At 37.8% G+C, this 24,540-nt stretch overlaps 4 protein-coding genes across 6 annotated transcripts; 1 reads left to right on the forward strand and 3 right to left on the reverse strand.

The window, feature by feature from the left end:
• Positions 1-58: 58 nt before the first annotated feature.
• LOC131778359 (somatostatin receptor type 4-like) lies at positions 59-3,655 on the reverse strand. Its single transcript, XM_059094783.2, has 2 exons — positions 3,513-3,655; positions 59-2,003 (listed from the first exon to the last, which is right to left on the reverse strand). Exon 2 carries the CDS (start codon positions 1,962-1,964, stop codon positions 1,029-1,031), a length of 936 nt encoding a protein of 311 aa, XP_058950766.2. The 5' UTR covers positions 1,965-2,003; positions 3,513-3,655; the 3' UTR covers positions 59-1,028.
• A 1,062-nt stretch (positions 3,656-4,717) lies between these two features.
• Positions 4,718-20,192, reverse strand: LOC131778356 (QRFP-like peptide receptor). 3 transcript variants are annotated; one of them, XM_066170845.1, is made up of 2 exons: positions 19,839-20,192; positions 4,718-6,411 (listed from the first exon to the last, which is right to left on the reverse strand). In XM_066170845.1, the coding sequence occupies exon 2, from the start codon at positions 6,400-6,402 to the stop codon at positions 5,506-5,508; it is 897 nt and encodes a 298-aa protein (XP_066026942.1). In that variant the 5' UTR covers positions 6,403-6,411; positions 19,839-20,192; the 3' UTR covers positions 4,718-5,505. The 3 variants fall into 3 exon arrangements, with proteins under 3 accessions (XP_066026942.1, XP_058950762.1, XP_058950761.1); XM_059094779.2 differs by lacking the exon at positions 4,718-6,411 and adding an exon at positions 14,793-16,080; XM_059094778.2 differs by lacking the exons at positions 4,718-6,411; positions 19,839-20,192 and adding exons at positions 14,793-16,080; positions 16,158-16,318.
• Positions 12,034-13,032, reverse strand: LOC131778338 (mu-type opioid receptor-like). The gene has a single exon (XM_059094753.2). It carries the CDS (start codon positions 13,030-13,032, stop codon positions 12,034-12,036), a length of 999 nt encoding a protein of 332 aa, XP_058950736.2.
• Positions 20,193-20,358: 166 nt separating the features above from the next.
• LOC131778355 (heparan sulfate glucosamine 3-O-sulfotransferase 5-like) lies at positions 20,359-24,528 on the forward strand. The gene has a single exon (XM_059094776.2). The coding sequence runs from the start codon at positions 20,771-20,773 to the stop codon at positions 22,112-22,114; it is 1,344 nt and encodes a 447-aa protein (XP_058950759.1). The 5' UTR covers positions 20,359-20,770; the 3' UTR covers positions 22,115-24,528.
• Positions 24,529-24,540: the final 12 nt, after the last annotated feature.

Below are 24,540 nucleotides of genomic sequence, written 5' to 3' on the forward strand. Positions count from 1 at the left end.
TAACGTTCATCACTGCCACTCTTTCTTTGTTTTTCTTTGAAGAAAAGACCCTCTTTTAATGAGAAATTAGCCATAATCTATAAGAGTAACTAAGGACATAACTTAGGCTTAAATTCTGTTAAGAACATTCTTATTTTTTACATAGTTTTCTTGACGAGAAGTATGAATAAACGCTATATAAATAAAAACTGCAGTATTACAGGAAGATTGACCCAGATCCTTAAGGATATCCTTTTTAAAACTTCCCAACATACTGCGTATCGGAGGAAATCTCATTTTTTAGTTGAACTGAAAGTATACTTGATAACACTATCAAATACTGACTTTATTGAAGAGAACTCATTCCCTTGTATCTCATTCACCTTTTTATGTTATGTTTGAACGTCTTACCAAACTATTATACTAAACTATTATTTTGTGTTTCTCCGTTAAAGGAATTTTTTTCAGAAAAATTATGTGACTTAATAACAATGAACTACAGAAATGAGACAACTTTTAGTGGATTCTTTGATCTGGTAAACTAATATTGATGCGAGGGCATTCAGATTCACTATCCTTACACGTTAGTATATAATGATTAACATTTTAGCTATTCATACTCCATCTACTCTAGTCTTCATGCTCTATTACACTCATTGTCCTTGATTTCTTTTAAGTGCAGCTATAGGTTCTAACTTCAAGGGCGTAGCTGGGGGGATCCTGTGGTGCCCTTAAACCCCCCCCCCCCCTTTGTGAGCCTTTCTAAGCAACAACCAACAATATTCAGGTGACGAAATCGAATGAGTAACCTCTGTTTGACACAGTGTGACCCCCCTCTCCCCCTTTGAAAAATCCTGGCTACGCTCTTGAACGACCCTTTTGCTCCTCGGTGTAGCATGATTTTATAAAGTATTGCTGTTGTTGTAGCTGTTACTCTACTTCAACAAGTTTTAAGATATAGCAAACACGTTCTTCTTAACAACTCCACCTACTAAGGAGAAATTGTTAGTGTAGATTCGGTTGGAACTGGGTTCAAACCAGCTAGCTGTCTAATAAGTTAATAATCTTATATCAGGAGAATTTGTGGCTTTGCCTGTTAAGCGAGAATCAAGTAGCTTGCTTTTGCAGCATGGCATAAACGAGACGAGGTTCTTCCTGAACTGCTGACTATGTAGGGTGTACACAAGCGGATTGAGACAAGAATTCAGAAGTGCACTTGCTTGGGACACATAGTATACTGTGGTATAACCGCCACGAATCAAGGGGCTAAGCAGGCAAAGCACTGCAGGAGGCGTCCAGCACATGATAAAGATGGCCGACACTGAAATAAGCATCTTAGTTACCTTTCGTGACTCTGTGGTGGCTTTCTGAGAGGAGCATGGAACGAGGGTGCGGTTGCGTAGACACCAAATAATTCGTGCGTAAAGATATCCCAAGATACACATCGGGAGGAGGGAGTTGCTGGTTGACCAAGTAATTTTGTATGCACGAGCTGTTGTGTTGTCTGGAAAGTGTTGCTTGCACTGCTGATTTTGTGAATCGTAGCTTGTTACAACAATGAAGGGCATTAGCAACAGAATTGCAGAAACCCATGCAACTGGCACCCACCACGATGATCGACCACTTCGCTTCTTTTTCAACGGGTGTAAGGTGGCACTATACCGTTCCGTTGCTATGACAACCAACAGAAAGCTCGAAGTGGTAGCCGCTATCCAACCCAGGGACCCACTGGAAAAAAACTTGCACAGTACATTTCCAATAACTCCGCCCGGTAGTTCAATGAAGTGGCTCAGGATGCATGGATGAATGAATAATACCGCGACCAGTAAATCAGCAACCGCCAGATGGAAAAGAAGCCAGTTGATCGAGGTTTTCATTACTTTCCTTTTCAAAATTACCAAGCAAAAAGAGTTCCCTGCTATGTTAAAAATTATCATGATGGACAGGAAACCTGCGTAAACTAGAGAAGCGATCCCTGTTATCATTATGAAAGCGAAACTCTTCTTTGGAGAGCCGATGCGTATCTGTTAATTTAAATTGAAGAACAAAACTATTATTAATTTTTGCTAAAGCAGACGATCCTGTGATGATAAATGTATTTGCCCGTTTCATTCACGTCCTGTCAAAAATGACATTTCAGGTAATTTCTGACGGAAATACCAGATTATTAGAGTAGTTGTGCAAAAAAAAAGCAGAACACAAAAATAACAAAGAAAAGGAAATGACAAAGAGGTTTACAGAAGCTATTGAATCGTCTGTAAAAAATAAGCTTGCTGTAAATATGACATTTTTTAAAAATTATTCGTTTTTTGTCGAATCCATTTCAGGATAAGAATGTCAACAAAGCGAAATTGAACAGTGCTAAATTTTTCAGCAAACGTTCATCTTGATGTATCTATCTACTTAGGATCAACTTACGTGTCTGTGGTAAGGACAGAAATGGCTTATTCAACATCAAAGGTTTCTGTCCATGATATCTTATCCATAATATTAGATTAAGAAAAGCCCTAATGTTTCCATATCGTTACATGATGGTTTCTGTTGTCCAAGTTTTAACGCCCATATTTTAGAAACAGTCAAACTTTGAGTCTGCAATTAAGGGAGCCCTTGGTAAGCTTAATTACACTGAGCAATTTTTAGCTTCTTTTGTTTAACCGATGAGATTTGATCAAGCACGATGGCGAAAAAAGGGAAAGAATGAGTTTGACATTGGGAGAGAGATAACTGGGAAAACACCTCCGGAAAATAAAAAGCACCCTTTAAAATTATAACGAAATCGTTTTTCCCAATTGTTGATAAATGTGTTTGATCTTGGAAGCGAAAATCGGACTAGTTTCCGAACCATTTACACAAGTTTACCAAATCCATCGTAAATTGTAAAACGCTCTGTTTTGAAGAAAGAGAAGTCAGAGCAAAAAAGGAACAAGCTTGCGGCTTTAAATGAAAATTTCCACAAAATATTAATCTTTCGTCCTGAGATCATACTTTTTAAAAAAAAAAGACAGCTTCGTTGGGGAGAACGGTTGTAAATAAAGGGAAAAAAACAGAATGTGAACTATGATATCTGCTCTCTAACATTGCGTCTCTTTTACCTTAATTTGAAGTTTGTTTGGGTAAAAAAATTGCCATGACAAACATAGATCGCTAAAACAGTGCCCAGATGAAAGGGGTTTTTTTTTTTTAATCTCCCTTTACAATTGAGATGAACACATTAAGCCGGATCTTGTAAATTACACAGCCAACCTTCGAATTTCTCAGTACCGAGGGTGGGATTTTGAGAGTTCCCAATTGCAATTTTTCTGATTTCGTTAAATTTGAAATTTATTCGAAAAATAAAAAAAAGATTTTTTGGCTTCAGTTTGAATAATCAGTGAGTGAAGTCGTTCGTTGGATATGAGTTACTAAATGTTTCTGCTTCGATCGGATATAGCTAATATGTGACAACGAAAAATACTAACTGCCGCAGGCAAAGATATGCTGGTTATGTTTCAGATAAAGTACAGTGGTCATACCGTCAATAGCTTTGAACTTACCTTCAGGCTTTGACAATTCTAAGGAACAAAGAAGCGCTCTATTTTAGTTTTTGCTGATTGATGCAAAGTTTGCTTTCCGCCGTAATTTTATAACTCTGCCGCCAAAGTTATTTTGGCTGATATCGGTTTGATGTCTTCTTCCATACACAGAGATAAGTGATGATGCAAAATAGTTTTCGTGATGGATCAATCACTTCTCTAAATAAAACATGAACAATTGATAAGTAATAGCAAGGGAGAGTTAATACTTTGAGCGTGTTCTTGAGTGGGATTGACATTAAGGCCGTCTGAATTACAGCTAAGAAAATCATGTCGCAGTTGAGTAAACGCAACAGTAATTATTTCAATAATTGTACACGTGGGTTTGATCTAAGTTTGTAGAGTCTCTGTAATGAAGAAAATCATTCGTAGAAAATATCAGCAACAAACATTAAGTTGAAACATTGTTTATACTGGACTAACTCGATTAATATTCTAGTCACGGAAACCCAAGAGCTTTGTAGTAGCTCTCTGTTGTCCACCGAAAATTAGTCAGACATACTCAATCAACTAAAGTAAAACTGACTTGGGAAAGTGAAGAAAGGGAGCAGAATTTCTCTTAGTTACTACCCTTGAATAAAAGAAACCTAGTGATAGTTGTTTCAAAAGAGATGAAAAACACAGAAAGAAGAGAAATGGTCAAGGATATCGAAGACTTACACGAATTGCATTCGGTAATCTAAAGCAGAAATAATTTTTTCAAGTCGGTCAAAGGATACCCTCCCCCTCCCTTCCTGCTCTTAATATTTTTGGCCCCCTTTCGCTCTGTATATTCATGTGACTACCGTTCAGTGGAGGTATCTCCGCAGGCTAACAGATTCTCTTCGATCAAATGTTCTTTCTGAAAATGGGTGAGGTCATTTTCCAAAATATTCTTCGATCAAAAGAGGTAGTTTACAAAGATCGACAGGAACGCCACAAGTACAAGCACAAACATATTTCTAACCACTTGGAAAATTACCATATTGTGTACAAAGTTAAATGCAATTACATAGTACATGATAATAAAAAAAAAGATAAACAGAGGTCTAATTTTTAAAGGAGAAATTTTGAATCTTATCATCGCTAATATAAATTCAATACACTGCAACATCATCTCTTCAACAATGTGAGACTAGATGCTGCATGGGTTAAGAAGACTAGCCTGTCTGTTTTAGTACATCAATGGAGACACAGACATCATTTTTTAGAGACAATATACTTTGACGTAATTGTCATAGTACGGCCACTGCCGTGGGACGTATTTAACTACGATATATATGTAGCTTCATTGTCAACATGCCATTTTTAACATCTGCTACTTTTTGCCCCCAACAAAAGCGAAATTTGAGGGATTAATCGAATGCAGAAAGAAATCACAAGTCAACTATCACGCATAGAAATCAAAACATATCTATTGGTCGTTCAAAACAAGATAGGCACGTGTTTTTGTTTTGTTTTGTTTTACAATCACTCAACATGAGACCATTTATTTCACTCACAACCAATCACGGAATGAAGAGCGCATAAAGTAGCCAATCAGATTGCAGCACTTGTGATGGACCCCTTAAGGATTTTTATCAATAGCTGATCGCTAATGAATAAGAGGGGGGGGGAAGTTTCTAATGAAACTGTGGTGCTGCCTCGGTGGGAGAGTATAGCAAGGTAAGTTGGTATTGTCGACTGAATTGATAAAGTTAATTGGCCACCGTTAGGAGAAACCAATTTAGGTTATCAACTCATTTGATAATACCGAATTTCCTTGATAGCTAGTGAGCCAGCCAGGGCGCAGTATTTGCCTTAGAATACTAGTAGAATTTTAAACAAAAGTACGTAGTGAATTTAAACAATACGGAATCTCAGTTCGGCCGAAAAGTTGTGTTACCACTGGAAATGAAGTGAACTGCGCCATATCAAGACCTTTTAACTACATAATTCATTTTTAATTAGTCCCAAGATTTCATGTCCTCGGTGATCAGTGCGAAAGTGAAATTTTCTTTCTGTTATAGCAGGGCATCAGTGAGGCGAGATTCTTCCTAAACTGTTGACTGTGCAGGGTATATACAAGAGGGTTGATGCAGGAGTTAAGAAGAGCGCATACATTAGACACAAAGTAAACTGTTGTATACGCATCAGGAACAAATTTAACCAAGAGACAAAGTGCTGCAGGAGGCGTCCAGCACAAGGTGAAGATAAGGGACACTGAGAGTAGCATTTTGGTTACCCTTTTTCGGGACTGTTGTATGGCCCCGATGGATGAATCCAGCAGAAGTTCACGATGACGCAGGCGCAAAGCGATCCGTATGTATAGGTATCCCATCATGCAAATTGGCAGCACGCAATTTACGGTTGACCAGAAGATCTTGTTCGCTCGAGCTAGGGCGTAACTGGGATACCTCTGCACACACCCTTGACGTTCTTCATCGTAGGCTGACACAATGATGCTGGGTAGCAACAACAGAGCAGCAAGAACCCACACTACTGGCACTATCCTTGTTAACCGTCGACTCCGAAGCGTGTTGAGTGGATGTAAGGTAGCTCTGTAACGGTCGAACGCTATCACCACAAGCAGGAAGCTCGAGGCTGCTGCCGCCACCCAACCTAAGTTACCGCTGAAAACAAACTTGCAAAGCAGGTCCCCTAAGAAGCCGTTCGGCAGCTGAACGAAGTGACTGACAACACAGGGAGGAATGAAGAAGACAGCGACCAGCAAATCAGCTATGGCCAAATGGAAGAGAAGCCAGTTGATGATGGTTTTCGTTGCTTTATTCTTCAATACCAGAAGGCAGACCAGAGAATTACCTGCTACGTTCAATAGTATCATGGCCACCAGAAAGTGAACATAAACTAGAGATGGAGTCGACAATCCCATTCTTTGGGTCTAAATTGAAATTAAATGAGATTGATTTAATTATACAGAAGAAACAAGAGGAAGATTTAACGCGTAGGGAAATTTTATCAATTAACAGAAAAAAAAACATCTGAAATGAACACAATTTCAATAATACACCAGTACGTAAAACGTTTTTTCGTATACTAAGCTCATATGAAAGCCTTTCAATTTTTTTTAACTTATTGCGACAAATAATGAATATATCTATTGCACCCTGGTTCAGATACATCGTCTGTTCATCACGTGAACAATCTCGTTCCCAAGAGTCACGTTCCCCAAATCCTCACCGCAAGGAATATAGAGAGAACGCGACCACCAGCGATGAGATAGTCACGTTATCTTTTATTCATGATTATGAAACTGAATCACAAGCTATATTGATATGCAGGCATGAGTCTCTATTTGTTTACCGCCCCTATAGACCACCATCTTCCGTCCACGAGTTCTTGAATACATTCATTATTCTGGCGAGGGCTGGAGTGGTTTTACAGGCGATAAATTGCAAATGCTAAGGGTCGATGTCTGTTACCAAGAAAACGTTCCTTGCAAATTTTATGTCATTAAAAGGCGGATTTTAAAAATAACTTTTAAATACGACACGACAATTTCAAATTAATTTCTCTGAGATTTTCTAGATCTCTAGTTTTAGTTTTCAGTAAATTTAGTTAGTTGAATCAATAATCTTTCTTACCATTACTTTAAAGGATCCAGTTTCGCTTGACTACAAAGTTTCATCGTAAATGAACTACAGTTACGAGTCATTTAGACATTTAGGCAGTTGATACACCCTTGAGGCTGAATAAAATTCTAAAAGATGTTTTATCGTTCAGTTCAACAAGTAAACGGTCTTGGAAATCAGCCAACTTAACACAACCGTCAACAATCGCAATTTTTGTTTCAAATTTCCAGAACTTTCTTTCAACTTGAACATTCTACAAGGAACAAGAATATTTCATCGAAATAACAGATTATCTAACAATCCTTTCATGCGTGTATGGATACTGCAAAGGAAAAAGTTTTTTAAGTTGAAATTTATCGTATAAATCGCGCAAAGTGAGATGCTTTGGCAAGAAATTTACCTCTGTTGAAGTGCAAGTGAAGTACAAAGTTCTCCCAAGAGATTAGGCAGCTCTTATGTAACATTTGTCACTTATGTAACACTTGTGCCGCACAAGTTTGGATATTGCCTATATATAATAACATGTCTTCCTCGACAATTAAAAGTCTAAATTATTGGTTCTCCTTTGTTAATATGCCATCAACCCACGCAGACTGATTAAACGAGAAGATACTAGAGAAGGGAATCTTATTGTGGTACAATCCTCTAAGATCTTTTGGCACAAACAAGTCAAATACTCACAAAAAGGTTTCTCTCTGTTTTGAATTACTCTGCTTTGTAAGTGTCTATCACCAGTTTCAATCTTTGGTTGTTGTGTCTGTAACAAAAGGCCAACGAAAAATTTGAGGCAGGTGTTCCTGTAGATTAAAATTCACCTCACGCACATGATTGGTGAACTGAATGAAACACGAGCTTCCATCATTTCTCTATTTGTAAATGAAAAAGAGATAAAAAAAATCCACAAACTCATTTAATGATTTTCAATATCCGCAGCAGTATCAATCACGTCGAAGTTTTAATTTCAATCTCATCCAAACTAAAGATTGTAATTCGTCAGATATGTTTATATTTCACAGAAAGAAACCGGTCAAACTCTGGAAACCAGCCCGGCAAGATGATTTTGTTATTAGCTGGGTGCCTATATTTTGCTCATGTTTTGGAATATCGTTGGCATTCTGGCATCTTTTTTTATTAATAAAAGATGAAGAACATAGCTAAGGTTGGTTAACTTTTATTTTTTTATCAACGTGGTCAGCTTATCGTTAAATTTTGAAACTGAGAAGGAAAAGGAAGACAAACATGACTCATGAGAACAAACAGGGTACTTTTTTGTTATAAAATGCAAATTCAATATCTCTTAACAATTATGTGCATTTTAAGGATGAGTCAGCGAATAAAATGTGAACGTCAGAGGGTTGCCAAAGGAGAGGGAATCACTTTATGGTCATGAAAAACGTATATCATATAATTCCACTAAAAATCTGGTCAAGTATCAAAGATGCTCTCCAGACTACTGGAGAGCAACCAGAAACTCACTTAAGAGGAAACTTGATTGCTATTGTTTAGCTAATGAAGGAATTGATAGCGCTTATTACATGCAATTTTCTGATCACATTTTGAAGTATAATATTGAATTGTAAGCACGCAGCATGCAGAAAAACAATTAATTTCCTGCCGTCTGCTTTTAAGGCGGTTAAATGGTAAAATGTTTGGCGGCACTCACTGCAGTGAACAGGGGAATATTTTCTTAGGTTGCCCAGGGTTGATTTAAGGTCGTTGGGGAATGTAACCGAAGTCACAGTCCTTTTATCGCCTTGACATTCGCCCTAATCACCATTTTTTAAACTCAATAATAGCGAGTGACTCCTCTTGTTTAAAGATGTGAGATTTTGAGCCTACAAGGCATTAATGAAGGAAAATTCAAATCTGAAATCTGAATAGACCGCTTTTGTGTTCTAATGTGGCAGTGTTACATAAACCAACCATAAATTAAGTAAGGTGTCCAACAGCGCTCATATAATTGCCGCAACAAGTACAGGATTCTCGCCAAGAATCACGGGAATCAACGCGCGCCAGACACGTGATGAAGATGGCTAACTTAGAAATAAAATCTTTTTTGAACGAGCAGTCAAAAAAAACCTGTTTCCATCTTTTTCTTCTTTGCGAATATCAAAGATTATTAAGGTGCGACCAATAAAGAGATAACGTGATAAAAATACATAATTCTACGTGGGTTATCTGCACTTTTTGCAAGAACCCCGATGATAGATTGACCCAAAAGGGGGGGGGGGGGAGGGCAAACCTTCACCGAATTGATCTCTCAAATGGTCGATGAAAACATGTTTACTATTTGTGATTCGTGAGTGACTCGCTTGATTCGTCCAAATATAAAAAGTTTGGAGATTTCTTTATCAGCATAGAAACGGAACTTCAAAGCTCATCCGGCTTGCAGTTAAGGCTAATTGATTATTCTACTATTTTGGACTGTCCAGACAGTAAGTGATCTCCGAAAAATGAATGGAAAACGAACCCGTTAAAAGGATATCAGCCAAGTCCTGAAAGTTCTCGAAAGATTTTTAAAAAAATGATGTCTGAGGTGGTTATTGGAAAGTTAGAGATCTAATTAATAACATAAAGGTTCCAAATTTAATTTTGAAGCTTCTAGATCGTTTAAAATATTTCACAGATACAAAGTAAACAAAAGGTCGCTGATACATGTTTTCAAGAGGAAACGAGCTGTGCGCGTATCCGTCAGTGCAAACTGAATACGGAAAATGCATATCTAAAAGAGAGAAAAAGGAATTCGTCAGCTAGAAAACTAGGTGATACGGTTTTTTAATCAAAATACCCGCAAATACTAACAGATATTTCTGTTCCTCTGATGCGGAGTAGTATAACACTTGTTCGTGCCTTGAGGGAAAGATTGTTACTTAAACCAAGAACAGGGAGCAATCCATTCTTTACACTCACCATTAGAAAAATTAATAATACATAACCAGCTAATGCATTTCTTTTCAGTTCAAATCAAGATTTTGTTAAGACTAAAAATAACGTCAAAACAAAATCAATTTATTGGAGTGGGTGGTATAGTTTGCATTGACAAACCACCTTAGAGCAATAAGGATTTGAACCGGATACGCAATCAGATTGTCAAAACATCTGGGTCCAGTTGTTCAAAGGGGGGGGGGGAAAGGGGTTTCCAACGGATAAATCTCTATCCAGTGGATAAGTGTAAACAAAACCTACTGTTCACTATTCACCGGATTCAGATTTATTGGTCATATAGAAACATATTCAGAAACAGTTCCTCAAAACACTTCACTACTTACTAAACAGGTCCAGCTTTAAAATCTTATCCGGGTTCGCGACAGAAAAACTGTCACTTCAACATCTACAACAGGTGTAGTGAACATGAATCATGTAACTCTGTAAAGATATCCTCTTTAGTTTTAGGTTATGATGCTCAATGAATTGTCCCCATAAGACAAGGATGTTTGTTTCTCTAACACACAATTCAGTGATGAATCAGCAAATCAACAATCATTTCTTTCCTCGATGTTTCGTGATCGTACTTAAAGGTTCTCAGCAAGTTTTCTTTTTCCACTGACGAGCACTTTAACCTTTGTCCTTTCTTAATCTCAGCAGCCAGTCTCCAACGCAAACATTCTTTCATCTGTCAATCAATCCCTTTTCACATGCCGGAGATGAGACTAAAGAATCTGCTATGTTCTGAAACTTCACGTTTTAATTTATAAAATCAACTCGATCTCCCTCTCTCTCTCTCACCGTTCTCTGTCTCACGCTCTGGTCTTTCTCATTTTAAATATCTAATATGATCCTATCGTTCAATCATCTGTCAGTTATCGCAAAAAAATCAACCGGAAATCAATTAACGCTGAATAATCTCTCACATACGAGAAGCACAAACTGAAAACTTGAAAGAAGAGGTCACAAGATAATAATAGCAGCATTAATGTATACAGCAGGATGTGCATTCATGTTACGTTTACAGCCAAAATTTGTTCAAAGAACGCGGCTCATCTATGTTATCTGAATTAGTATTTTTGTTATTCTGTAAAATGAACGCTGTGACATTACACTGTCAGTTTTCAATCTCTAATGTTGTTTTACCATCTGGTGTCACCCATAGCAATCTTTTCCATTTCCTTGCGGCTAAGCGGGCGACACGCAAAAAAATACGGTTGTTCAGGTGGCATTACACATTTTCACGCGCTCTTGGTGTTTTTTTGTTTTGTTTTGGTTTAATGCTGATGCAGGGAGGCGGGTAGGCAAGAATCACGAGAAAATTCAAAGACTATGTTGATAAAAGTATAACTGTAATTCACTCAATTATTTTTAAGTTTGTTACTTTTCTTCTCAAAATGACCCCAACGGTTGCGAGTAAAGCTTCACTCACAACAGCAAGTCAGTTATGTTTGCATGTGTGGGTAAATTCGTAAGCAGAGAGCATCAACAGAGAGGTTCAAGCACTACTGCTATTACATACAATATTTCTAGTCTAACACTACAGTTACGTTATTACTTGATAAACTGTTTGATGTACTTAAGTGATTCCAAAATTTGATATATGCCATACCACATAAAGCTTTTGTTTTTACAACCACAGAGATCCATAAAATTATTTTACTCCTCAACGTTCTAAGAATCTCATTAGTGTCTGAACTAGCAGCACTACTGTTCAGGTTTGGATAGGCAGATAAATTCTTTGTTTAAACAAAGATTTCAACAAAGAAAAAAAATCCGCCGTCAAGAATCTTAGCCTTTTATCGTTGATTTTACGAGTGCTAAATTTTAGTCCATACTTTCCCCAAAACAGAATAAAAAGAGAATCGATTCTAACTTGTGACATTTTACTACGATCTTTCAAAACTAACTAGTATCTTCAGAGTCGCCAGCTAGTCTGAGAAATGAACCTGGACAGTGCGTCAGCAGCCGCGCGCTCTCATCCCTGATCTACCGGCACTCCACCACTAACCACTTCCGTAGTCCTTAAGCTGTATAACAACAGTAGAATTCTCCGTTTGTGAAAGACTCACATCAGTCTTGGACTTCATGCAGATATTGATGTGTCTCAGTTCCACTAGACTACCGCGCGCTTCTTTGTTTCGCCAAAAGTAAATCATAGGATCCAGAACTGCGTTCATGAATGCTGCGGCCTCAGCAAATGGGAAGATACCATGGATTAAAAGAACGCTAGGCACAAATGACAACATCTGCACAATGTTCAAACAGATGCATGGAAAAAAGCTCATAATTTGTACCCCTATTATAACACCCACAGTTTTGGACGACTTGCGGACCTGGGTTTCGGCCGGAGACCCATGAACGGAAGGACCGACTTGTGCGGTATTACCCCGAATTTCCCTAAATATCTTGAGGTAAATAACCACAGTTGATAAGATGCTTGGTAGGAAAAGACATGTCATCACGACAGTTCTAACTGAATGAGGGATGCTCGGCATAAAATTGAGAATTATAACTAATGCCCCGCAGATGACCCAAGTGGTTACAATGGCACAGAATATACGGGTTTTAGTCACCGATTCTTTGTACCAAAACGGATGAAAAACAGCGAAGTAGCGTTCAATGCTTATAAACAACAAGGTGAAGAAAGACAATCCGTGGCACAGCCAGGTAAACAAGTTGTAAATAAAGAAGAGAGAACACGAGTAGTCGCCAATGGTAAACTTGTTTACCAAGTAAACAATGTTGGAAGTTTGTGCCAACAGAATGACGCACAAATCTGCGGCGATGAGACACAGTACAGATGTGTTGTATACCGTTCGTAATTGTGGCTTCCTTAAAACTGTGATGAACACAAAGCAATTGGCAACACATCCCGTTGGCCACATTAAACAGTTTATAATGATCGCGAATAGCGTCGCCCTCTGAATTGCGTCTGTTGCCTGGTACGGGACCGTTATCGAGTCTCCTATCTGTGGGCAGAACTTTTCACTGGCATTCTCCATACTAGAGTTAAGTGACGAATTTTGGTACAACATTTTACGTTTTATGATCATTCATTTGTTAGCTTATGGTAAGAACGAATCCAATAGCAGTCAATATTCAGAGAAGACAAAAGGTAGTAATTACATAGGTGTTAGCCGACTGTATATAGCCTCTGATTGACAAACAGGATTTTAATTTTAGGAATATAAAATGTTTAATTTGACAAGCTCGTAAATTACTGGGAACAATCTGCACTGCTTAAATTTTTAGTTCGTCGAGAAACAAGTTTTGCGACGGTGGCATTTTAGTGACCAATTTTAGCGCAACGGTTATAATTATCAGCAATAATTCAGCTTTTTGTTTGGATTTAATCTTCTTAGTTTTTCTAATATGTCAGCACATCGATACATTGGCCTAAATTTCATCACCACCAGCTTGGAAATAATTGGACATCTTAAAACCGATAAAAAACTTTACATATTTAACCAGAGGGATTGAAAAGCCGATGCCTTCGCAACCCCCTTTTTGAAAAGTCTTTGTTGTCTTTTTTAAGTAAGTGCAATTAGACGGCCTTCTGTTTGCCACGGGTTTTCGAGGACAAAACATGTCAACAAAAAACGATATTTACATAAATGGAAACTCATTAGTGTAATAGCTTTGAGAAAAGAGATTTGCCGCGGTAATAAAAAATTAAATAAATCATTCTGAGCAAGTTTTTTAAAAGAAACTTTTTCATGTAACATATTAAACTTTGGTCAACAAATATATTTTTTTTAAGGTTCTACAAAAGCAATATCTTTAAAAATCTATTGTCGTAAAGATTATTGTCAACGATGATCAAGCCCCGGTTGATTGAAGGGTGGATAACCCTGCGGGGGATAAATCTCCACCCGGTGGGCAACGCAATTCGTTTTGTTAACACTTATCTGTTGAATACCGGCCATATCCGCTCTTCGAACAACAGCTAGGGTTCAGGCGGTAATCTAGTGAAGGAGTTGCGATGTACTCCATAGAAATCATCAACTTAAAGCCCATCTGCCATTATAAGTTTCTAAGGGAAGCCTGGTCATACAATAGTGTTTGGAGTGTAAAGAATGCTTTGTTCTTAGACCTGCACAGCAAGAGAAGCTCATCCGGCGCGTTGAGAGCTTTGCTGTTCATTGCAACGAATATACCATAGCTTCTTCCAGTAGCAGAGGAGTGAAAAACCGAGGGAAGTTTGGTGTCAGAGACTCGAACGAAACCTCCCCCACTTCCCCGGGGTTCTGCCGCTATTTTTGCACTGTTCAAAATTTCGCTTCGTTTTACTGAATGAACGCTTGAAACAGGCTAAATACACCTCGTTTCAAGAAGGTAACATAAGGGTTTACTTCAGTTGTATTCATTGCTCCTTCCTCCGACAGTTTAATCTGTAGTGGTGCAGAATTCTTCCGTAAGATCTAGAAAGTCTAAGAGGCAGGGGCCAACGTGTTCAATAACTGACAGCCTAGAGGAGATTCATCAGAGGGACTAGAGATACTGAGAAACTATGCGATAATGAAGAATTACCGCTTATGAACGAGTGAGGCAAAACCCACTTTCATACCGTGGTGCTCAACACACGCAGCACACATTCATGATGGCTACATGATCTATTTGTCTAATAATTTTCTTGCTTTAAAAGTGAATCTTTTTCATATCTAAGGAGAAGCTGAAGTAGTAAAGAGTAACTGAGAAACTATATCTTATTTCTGTTAAAATTGCAGATGTTATATTTTTATCTGCAGTCTTCAGTGTACACATTTATGCTTGGATGTTAATAAAATTTAGGCGAATGATTTAATAGTTTATTTCAATCAAAGTCATGATCGAATATTATTCCTGTTGCTTACAGGTTTCAACATGTTCTCACAAGTGAAATATTAAGAGGAAAAGACGGTCAGCATATTTTCATGGTGATCTGGTGCCTCTAGTTAAGAGACTTCAACACTATTTCAGACGGTCAAATATCATAGCCATTGACTAGAGAATTGTTCCTTTGTTCTCTAAATGCCTGTAGAAAAAATACTTCTGTTTAAAGAATAATTATTAATGAGCCTTGAAAAGCTCTTTTAAGCTCTCTTTTACCAAAGCATTTCGCCACACATAAATGACAGGGTTGACAAGGGCTGTTAGAAACAGCGCACTCTCTGCCAGCGGATAAACCACGTGTAATATGACGTCTTCTCTTACGTAAGCAAGTTGGTGCACAAAGGAAACACACAGAGTTGGCGCGAAACAAAGAAAAAATGATCCTGTTATGATTATAATTGTTTTGGTTGCTTTAGCCTCAGCGACCCCTAAAGATCTCGGTCTGTTGGGGTAGCTACTCTTTTGGCTGGCTTGACTGTGCGGATGGTCTTTGATTCGAGAAGCCTTGTAGAGTTTAAAATAGACAAATATTGTTTGGAACAGCGTGAATGTAATTAAAATGGAAGATGCAATTGAATAAGCTTTCAAGTTCATTCCAGAAGCTGAAAAACGTAGACTGAAGCTGAACGCAGACCAAAACAACCAACCGCTGAAAATTACAAGCATTACGCGGAACTGCGTGACGGCGGCGTGATAAATGAACGGCCGAAACACGGCAAAGTATCTCTCTAAAGTTATGAGCCCAAGAGTAATGAACGATAAACCAACACACCAAAACTCGAACACGGTCTTTATAAAGTAAGGAACACACAGGTAAGTACTGTTTATAAACTTTCCGATCTGATACGCAATGAAGGCAGGCTGAATAAACATGGCAATTAGAAGATCCGTAACTGCCAGACAAAGAACAGAAGTATTAAAAGTTGTTCGTAAACTGCGTTTTTTTAAAATCACCATGAAGACCAGAAGATTCTCTCCAATCGCCAGAGGACATGAAATTCCGTTTACAATACATGTTAGTATGGTTACAGTCTGAGCCGTAGCACTTGGAGTGTAAGGAGTGCTTGTAACCTTTATCAGTAGACTTGGACACAGAGGGAAACTTGTCGCGTTGAGAGCTGTGTTGTTCATCGAATCAAGAAAATTTGTGTCGACTCTTATATTGCTTACTGGTTGTCCTGAGAGATCAAAAGAACCCCAAATTCAAACTCAATTCTCCCTTTAAGAGGAAGCTTAAGTGTTGTGTTGAATGTACCTTGAAATCTGAAAATATCCATTGAAAAGCTCCATTGAAGTCATAAAAAGTTTAGACCGAGATTAGAACTGAGAGAGCAGTCACGTTTAACCAACTTATTTTTAACCATCGCAGTCAGTACTCGCCCACTTACAGCTGGCATGAGCGCTCAAACGCATAATTTAAGTTCATGCATGACTTGACAGAGTCAAAGTTTACTCAAGAATTGACTTCACAGTTTCCTTTCTGTCGACAGTCTGTAAGGGTAAGGCGATATCCTTTTATGTTCAACATGGAAAAGAATTGTAATCTTTATTATTTGATAACTTAAGTAAATCGCGTAATCTGACAGTTTCAATTTACAAAATTTGCATTTCCAACACATTTGTGAGGATCTACGCATCACGGAGGCTTAATATCAGAGGAAGTTATACGAACAAACTATAAAGGATGTTGTTAGCTCTGCGAGTCTCTTGCGTTTGACCTTTCAATTGATGTTCCTTTTAAAGATTGAATGTTATCTTAAAAGTTTAATGCCATTATCGTATCAGTGTAGAAGATAAAGCCTTAAGAGCGAAAGGGAAAAAAGAGACATGGTAGATGAAGACATCAAGCATTCCCTTTTCGGCGAATTCGTCGCGTGAATTAAAAAAAATCAAGGAAAAAATTGATTTTAGCGCGGAACTCTAGGAGTGAGACACACGAATAATACGTGTCGGGCGCCTCACTCCCGGACTTCCAATTATTTTTAACTCGTAAATTGCGCGCATGCGCAAGAGCGAGTTGTAGATATGATGTGGAGAATGGCACTCGCTCGCTCGCTCGCTCGCTCGATTGGTCGATTCCTATAAACTTTTTTTCGATTTTAGGCTTTTGAGTGCATTTGATAGTTTTTGGCGAGCAATAAACAAACGAAATGGCGACCTTTGTTGCTAAGAATAGTGGTGGGGTGAAAAAGAAGCCAGTGATAATCTTAAAAGATGTTTTTTTTCGTTTTAGTTTCAACAAGCGGCGCCAGCGACTGGCAGGCATGCAAGGATTCACACTGAAATAACAGAACAATCTTCGTTTTTCATAAAATTGTAATTTACAATCCTTGAACTTGAAAACAATACGAAGATTCATTGAAAATATCACTTACTCCGAAGCGCTCGGAGTTTACAGATGTTCAAAAGCTTCTGTTATGGCGTGAGATTGAGGAAAAAATCGATCGTTACGTTTCGTATCGTGTGTTTTTCCTGTGTCAAAAGATGCCGGCGACTGACGAAATTACAAGTTATCACGAAAATTAAGTAACACCTAAACAAACAATTTCAGCTACCGATTTTCGGTGAATTTTTTTAAGAACAATTTTCTTTTAAGTTTCAAGACGATTTGAAGATTCAAAATAAAAATTACGTACTAAAATGCGAAAGTTATACACTACAAAATTGATAAATGGGCCTGAAATCAAATTTTATCTTGTTCTTGATATACGTTGCCTAGCACGTGACTAAAATCTACCCTGGCGGAGATCCAAAATGACGGTGGCAGTCTTGGCTTAGTTATATCACTCAAAACTCGTTCCCGTTTGTCTCATTTGATAAAGAGGGAATCGTTAATGTTTTCATTAAGACAGTATTGCATTGTTTTTTAATATTTACAATGATAGACAGTAAATTTCACTTTTCACCCACATTTACTTCCAACCTTTTCTCTTGAACCAGAAACAAAAATGATATACGTTTAAAACACATGACATCATCCACCCTTGTCAAATGTAATAGCATGATCATTTTAATTGTAATGCCTTCTTATCCCAACGTTACTTTGTTTCTTTGCTGCGAACACTGAACGACTGCTCGTACTCTAGATATGACAATCAACCACAAAATTCCCTAAACCAGATAACATTAAACATAATCCAAAAAATCATGTGTTAATTCACGAGTTTGCTCACAGAACACTTTGATTTTTTTTTAATTGATGCTTGTTTACTCCAGCGACGGACTTCGCTGAACAGCAGGGACTGCGTAGTCTACAGTAGATGCCACCGTTGCTGTAGCAAATCGTTTTTGCATTGGATGTATTTTTTCAGTCGGCTTCAAAGGAAGAGGAATCCTTGAAATTGCCCATTAGGATCTCTAGAATAATATCTAGTGCATGCAAATTTCGGTGTCTGTGGCTTTCTAGCCGAATTGCATTGTTACCTTTAACAAAGTTGCACAATTTTTTCCAATATCACGCTAGTGTACGTATGACTCTCCAGTCACCGCTCAGCTACTAAACAACATAATATTGAGAGATCTAAAGTTACAATGTATTTGCGACGTAAATGTGGCATAGATTAATATAGATATATCAGAACGCCAAAGGCTAATATGAAGCTGTCATAACTTTTCATAACGGATCAAGATCGATAAAACCGCGGAACAATGAGATGAATTTATTTCAGAACCTGATGAGGCAACTACTTAAACAGGACTAACTGACAAGGTAATGAGGGGGGCATTTGGGTTTTGCGGTTTTGGCTACTTTTTAGATCAATTTTTCGGTTTTTGAGCCAAAAAACTTCGGTTTTGGTGTTCATATCGCGATTTGCGGATTTTCCGTTTTCTATGATTTGGTTTTCAGTTTTCGTAAAAAACACGAATGGGTTTTTGTATTCGGTATCCGATGTGGTTTTCGATTCTTCCCGTTTAGAACTTCAACAACTTTAATACCAAGACTGTCTCTTTAATGACTCGTGGAGTAACAGGGACTTAAAAGCTTTGAACCGGAAATACGAGAGGTGTGAGGGCGCATCAATGATGAATGTTGGCCAGAAAAAACAGGAAATGCAAAAACCATAGGAAGTACAAGAGTCACGAAAAGGTCAAAATTATTAACGTAATTGATGAACTGACAACATAGGAAGTTCGAAACTACAGGAAATTTCACAAGATTGCATCTCCGCTACAAACAACGATCTTACTTATTTTAAAAGCTATCTCAATTTGCACGAGTTTCGTTTAACATGCTTGTCACTGATGTGACCTTGATAACATTAATGAATCTGACTATGGGGCTCAGAAATCTTTAAAATACGCGAAGGACCATAAAATGATTTGTCCTAATTCAAGTAACTTTACCTCGCAAACTCCTAGTGCTGCTAGCAGGGGTTTTACTTTCTGGTCGTATGCTGATATCTAGATCTCCCAGAGCACTTTTGTAGAAATTTAATTTTTTCACAATTTCTGTCCCTCTTAAAACTGGAAACGAGCAGCAAATGCCTCAGTAAACCGCGTTCAAACAGCCGAGCTGTCACTATTTTGGTCTATGACGAAAGCTGCATACTAAGTTCATCTCAGGTCCTAGGTAATAAAAGAAGGCAGAATCTGCACATATTTTTTGTCGGAACGGATCATCTCGGTAAGATTCTTGTTGTTTTTTTGTTTGTTGTTTTTCCCTGTTTGGATACCGATTCTCAACCGATTCCAGCTTTTCCTGTGTAGGCGGAGCGTAGGCTGGAAAAGAGGAATGAATGACGGAAGACGACCGGATCTGTTTTTTGTTGATGAGATCAAGATAATAGCAGAAATCCTCGGACAGACGAAAGTTTTATCATTGAATATCTTGATATTCCTGTCAGTTATGCTAAAGAAGCTCCTCTGCGCTCTGCGAATCATTAAAAAAATCAAAGTTGAATTCACCAACTGTCATTCAGTTTTAATCCTTGCTAACCTTCGATATCGTTGGCCATCCTCGTTTCCTCTCAGGTATATTTTCCGGGTTGGTGTTTCCCAAAAACTGTTCCTTGGTTCAATTCACTCAAGCTGTTGACGCCCAAGCTCCATCAATCTACGTTCAGTGTTTGCGTGCAATCGTTGAACACAGAGCAAACAAGTTACAGTGATATTATTGTTAGAAGAAGTTTAAAAACGGCCACCGCGTGTCTTTGCTAGAGAGGCACGATCAAAACATGGTGGAAATCATGTTATGAGATTGGGCCTCTCTCCAAATTGGCGGCGGGAAATAAATACTTATTGAATAACATATGAAATTACCACTTTTCCTAGTGAAGATCTCTTATTTCGGTAACCATGTTTGAGGAGGGTATATTGTATATTGTTATACTGTGAAGAAACGCCGCTTCCTTTAAAAAATATTTAAGAAACTTTAAAAAAATAATGCGCGCCTTGGGGGGATAATTGTAAATACTATACAGTAAGAAATACGATTAACTAAAGATAATTTCATTTCGATTTCCGCTCGTTTACATTTCCTCTTTATGTAAGGCGGCAGTATTTAGCTCAATATATTATTGTCAATCGGCTTTTGAAGGCAGGGCGCTCTAAATATGTAGCCATGCATACAAATTAACTCGTTATCAGGTCAACAAATCTACCACGGCCAATATACAGGGATGATTAAGCACTGATTGAAATACTGGGCCTTTAATCGCTAAGGCGATGACATCGATTGTTGCAAAAACCAATCACATAGCTCGAATTATCTATCTATTTACATACGCTGGTAAAATCGGAAAAAGTGGTTAGTTCCTTCGATTTTGAGGCCGAAACTTTACTGGTGAACCGACGTTGTTTTGACGCTTAAAGGTTAAATCTTATTCCGTCTGGAAGCTGGAGGAACAGCTGAGGACATGAGAGAAGCTCATGATATGCAAACGGAGCAATTCGTCTGACAGGCTCCCATTCCGGAGCAAGCGTCTTTTTCTTTTCCTTCTGACATCTTCAGCATTTTTAACATATATTCTCTACGGGAACGTGCACAGGAGTAGCCATACAGTTAAGTTCACTCCCTTCAATGGCTTAAAAAATGAGAACAACCACTCGATCTTAACGCGTGTGAGGTCAGGGGCAACGAAACGACCACTTCGACAATCGAATCATTTGGAACACGTGGCATTTGGAGTGTCGTCGGATTTCAAAACAAAATTAAATCCGACCAGAACTTCAGACGAATTGAGAAAATTTTCATCAAAGCTGTTCCAAGAACGCATTAAACATCGATCTCCGGAAGACTCTGCATCCCGCAGTCGGCTTAACTCTCGCATCAAGTACACTAGCAACGTTAGCGGTGTTGACAAGAGCTTGAATTATTCCTCTAGTCGAGGCGATCGGAAACGTTTGTTGAATTTTAGGAGTCAAAGTGGACGAATTGAAGATAGTGAAGATAGCGACGTTTCTGAGTTTGAGCTTGAAGATGACGAATTTAAGAAACGACTCCCGAACGCCATAATTATAGGTGTAAAGAAAGGAGGAACACGCGCGCTGCTTGAAATCTTAAAGATTCATCCGAGTATCAGAGCGTGTAGCAGTGAAGTGCACTTCTTCGATCGAGATGAAAATTACGAACAAGGACTCAGCTGGTATCGAGAACAAATGCCTAAGTCATTGCCGGAGCAGATCACGATTGAGAAATCCCCAAGTTACTTTATAACTTCGAAGGTACCTGAGAGAGTATATCGAATGTCTGAAACTATTAAACTCATCGTGATTGTACGCGACCCCACAACACGAGCCATATCGGATTATACCCAAGGGTTAGAGAGAAAACCCGATAACCCACGTTTTGAAGAAATGGTTTTTAACGAGGAAGGCGAAGTGGACGAAAGCTGGAGCAAAATCTCCATTGGCCGCTATGCCGAGCACTTAGCGAAGTGGATGGAATATTTCCCTTTGAGGCAATTCCATTTTGTTAGCGGAGAGGAACTTGTCAAAAGACCCGCTAAAGAATTGAAACTCGTTGAACGATTTCTAAATATAAAACCTTTCATCAGGGAGGATAATTTCTATTTTAACGAAAGTAAAGGATTTCCGTGTTTTGTCGGTAAAATCTCAAACGCTGGGAACGTGAACAAAGCACACTGCATGGGCGAATCGAAAGGCAGAAAGCATCCCGCTGTTCACGAGGACGTTTTACTAAAGTTACGGGGATATTTTGACCCATTAAATAAAAAATTGTATTCGATGGTGCATCGAAATTTTCACTGGTGAACGACGGCAAGAGAAAAATTTGAAATCTGCGTAGGCCTCTGAGTTGTCGAGGTATTTGACGTTGAATAATGTTTGCTTTGCGATCGATCTTATCATTCCATCTACACCATACACAAACATTCGAGATGGATTACTCACTAGAATCCACACATTAAATTAAGAGACTCAACAAATTAAGCGTCACACGGAGGTACGACAGGAACAGAAACAAAACAATTTTCCTTCAATACCTTTTACGCGCGTTATCGAACTTGGCAACTGGCGTAATTATTTATTCATCTAATTAATATTTATTCTCCCTTGTGGTCTAAGATACAGTGTGATTGGGAGCCACAGTCGCCAAAATATTTTTAAAATATTATTTCAAAGAAGTGGCTGTTTGTCTGTGGAGGTTGAGAAGCTTTCGTTGGCATAAACTCCACGGAGATGAAAGATACGAATATTCTTTTCCATATTTTATACTTTATCTTTATTAGGAAATTATGTAAAATTGTGTAATTGTGTCCTTCTTAGCATATTATGTCTGTCTGTTTGGTATAGTTCAAAACTTTTTTTATTTCAAAACATTTTTAGTCCAATTGAATTTTTCTAGGGATAAAGCAGCTACAATATATATCTCTCTGCTCTGAGATATACCAACAGATTGATCAATTCTAGGCTCAATTATTTAACATCACATGAACAAAGGGATTAATATTACAAATGTTAGTTGGTTGATAATTTAATGAATAAAGGGGTAAGTTTCTAAAGAAACTGTGGTGCTGCATCGGTGGGAGAGTATAGCAGGTAATTTAGTGTTAACAACTGGGTTGAAAACGTAAATTAGCCACCGTAAAGGGTAAAAAAGCTGACGTTTCGAGCATTAGCCCTTCATCAATCGCTCTGACGAAGGGCTAACGCTCGAAACGTCAGCTTTTTTACCCTTTATGGAGGCTAATTTACGTTTTCAACCCAGGTGTTAACACCAAATTACCTGATAATTTAATGGCCAATTTGTTGCAAATACCTAATCAATGTAAGAGTGTGAAGTTCAGTGCAATCAATGATCCTCTATCAAATAATTTTACCCTATGAATTTGTTACGTCTATTTACATAACACCATCAACAATGTGCTATGCAATTTAGTACTGTAATTTCAATAATTGTGCCATAAGTCGTGGTATTGAACAAATATTGTATATACACAAGTATATTTGACAAAATTTAAACATAGAATGTATTATTTTTTTTTCAAGAGAATGAAAATGTACTTATTCATTTGCATTGTGTCTGCTTCGTGGTTATTCTCTCATCAGTGCCATTCTTATAGGAATATTACTGTATAACTTAAAAGATTGCAAGTTCAAGTCTCAGAACTGCAAACCACAGAATCTGAATTTAAATCTAAACTTTTTGAAATAGTAAGCACTTAACCAAATAATTTTCTTAATTGTTGTCATTTCAATAATTTTGGTTCTTATAGTATTCTGTGTTGCACAGAATTTATATATATCCTTTTTGACCCTGTAAAAGGAAAGTATATTTATAAAATTGATTAATGAATGGAGCTGAAACTAAAGGTTGTCATTGTTTATTTCACTATTTTACACTTTCCTGCTATAAGGTGTCCTCTTTCTTTTTCATGCTTAAAAATAAAATAAAGAATAGTTACAATTGCTGTTATGGCTGAAGCAAAATTAATTGTTTTGAACAGGTTATACTTGATCGTCCTTGCCTGTTATCAATTGTATTATCAATACTTGTTAACCACATGTTACACTTTAACTCCCAGATCAAATTTGTAATTCTCCTTTCTGTCAACCATGCAATTCTTATCATGTTAGTTCAGAGAATTTAGTATTGAATCAAATTATCCCCAAATTGATATTTTTCTTAATTCTCATCACTTATCTGGTTGATATTGTATTGATACTGTAAGAAGAAATTCTGTCTCAGTCACTCATGGGAGTTAAAGGGTTAACAAAGCTATAATGGCTGAATTTAGAGGTAACATGGAATTCTTTACTGAATAAAGATCTACTACTGTTCATTGTTAAGAGTTAGTCCTGAACATTAGATAGGTGTTAAGAATAAAGAAAAATATCAATTAGGGGATTAGTAGTTGATCCAATATCAAATTCTCTAAACTAACAACAAGAAATGTATGGCAGACAGTAAGGAGAATTCCTCAATGAGATCTTGGGAGTGAAAGGGATGTAGGTGCTTAATGGAATTGGCAGCAGGTAATTCTTGATTACCTACTTAGGATTTACAGCTTTCTCCTTCAGGTCTAACTTGCTTTACTCTACTCTTCCATTCAAAGGGGTTAATGGGTTAATTAAATGACAAGTTTGCTCAGAAATTACAAATAGTTGGCAATATTTTGCAGCAAACAAGTTCAAAAACTGTTTCCTTACTCAGACTTCCTACAAAATCTTCTTTGCAC

This window comes from Pocillopora verrucosa, chromosome 8, assembly GCF_036669915.1.
Source record: "Pocillopora verrucosa isolate sample1 chromosome 8, ASM3666991v2, whole genome shotgun sequence".
NCBI classification, from domain to species: domain Eukaryota; kingdom Metazoa; phylum Cnidaria; class Anthozoa; order Scleractinia; family Pocilloporidae; genus Pocillopora; species Pocillopora verrucosa.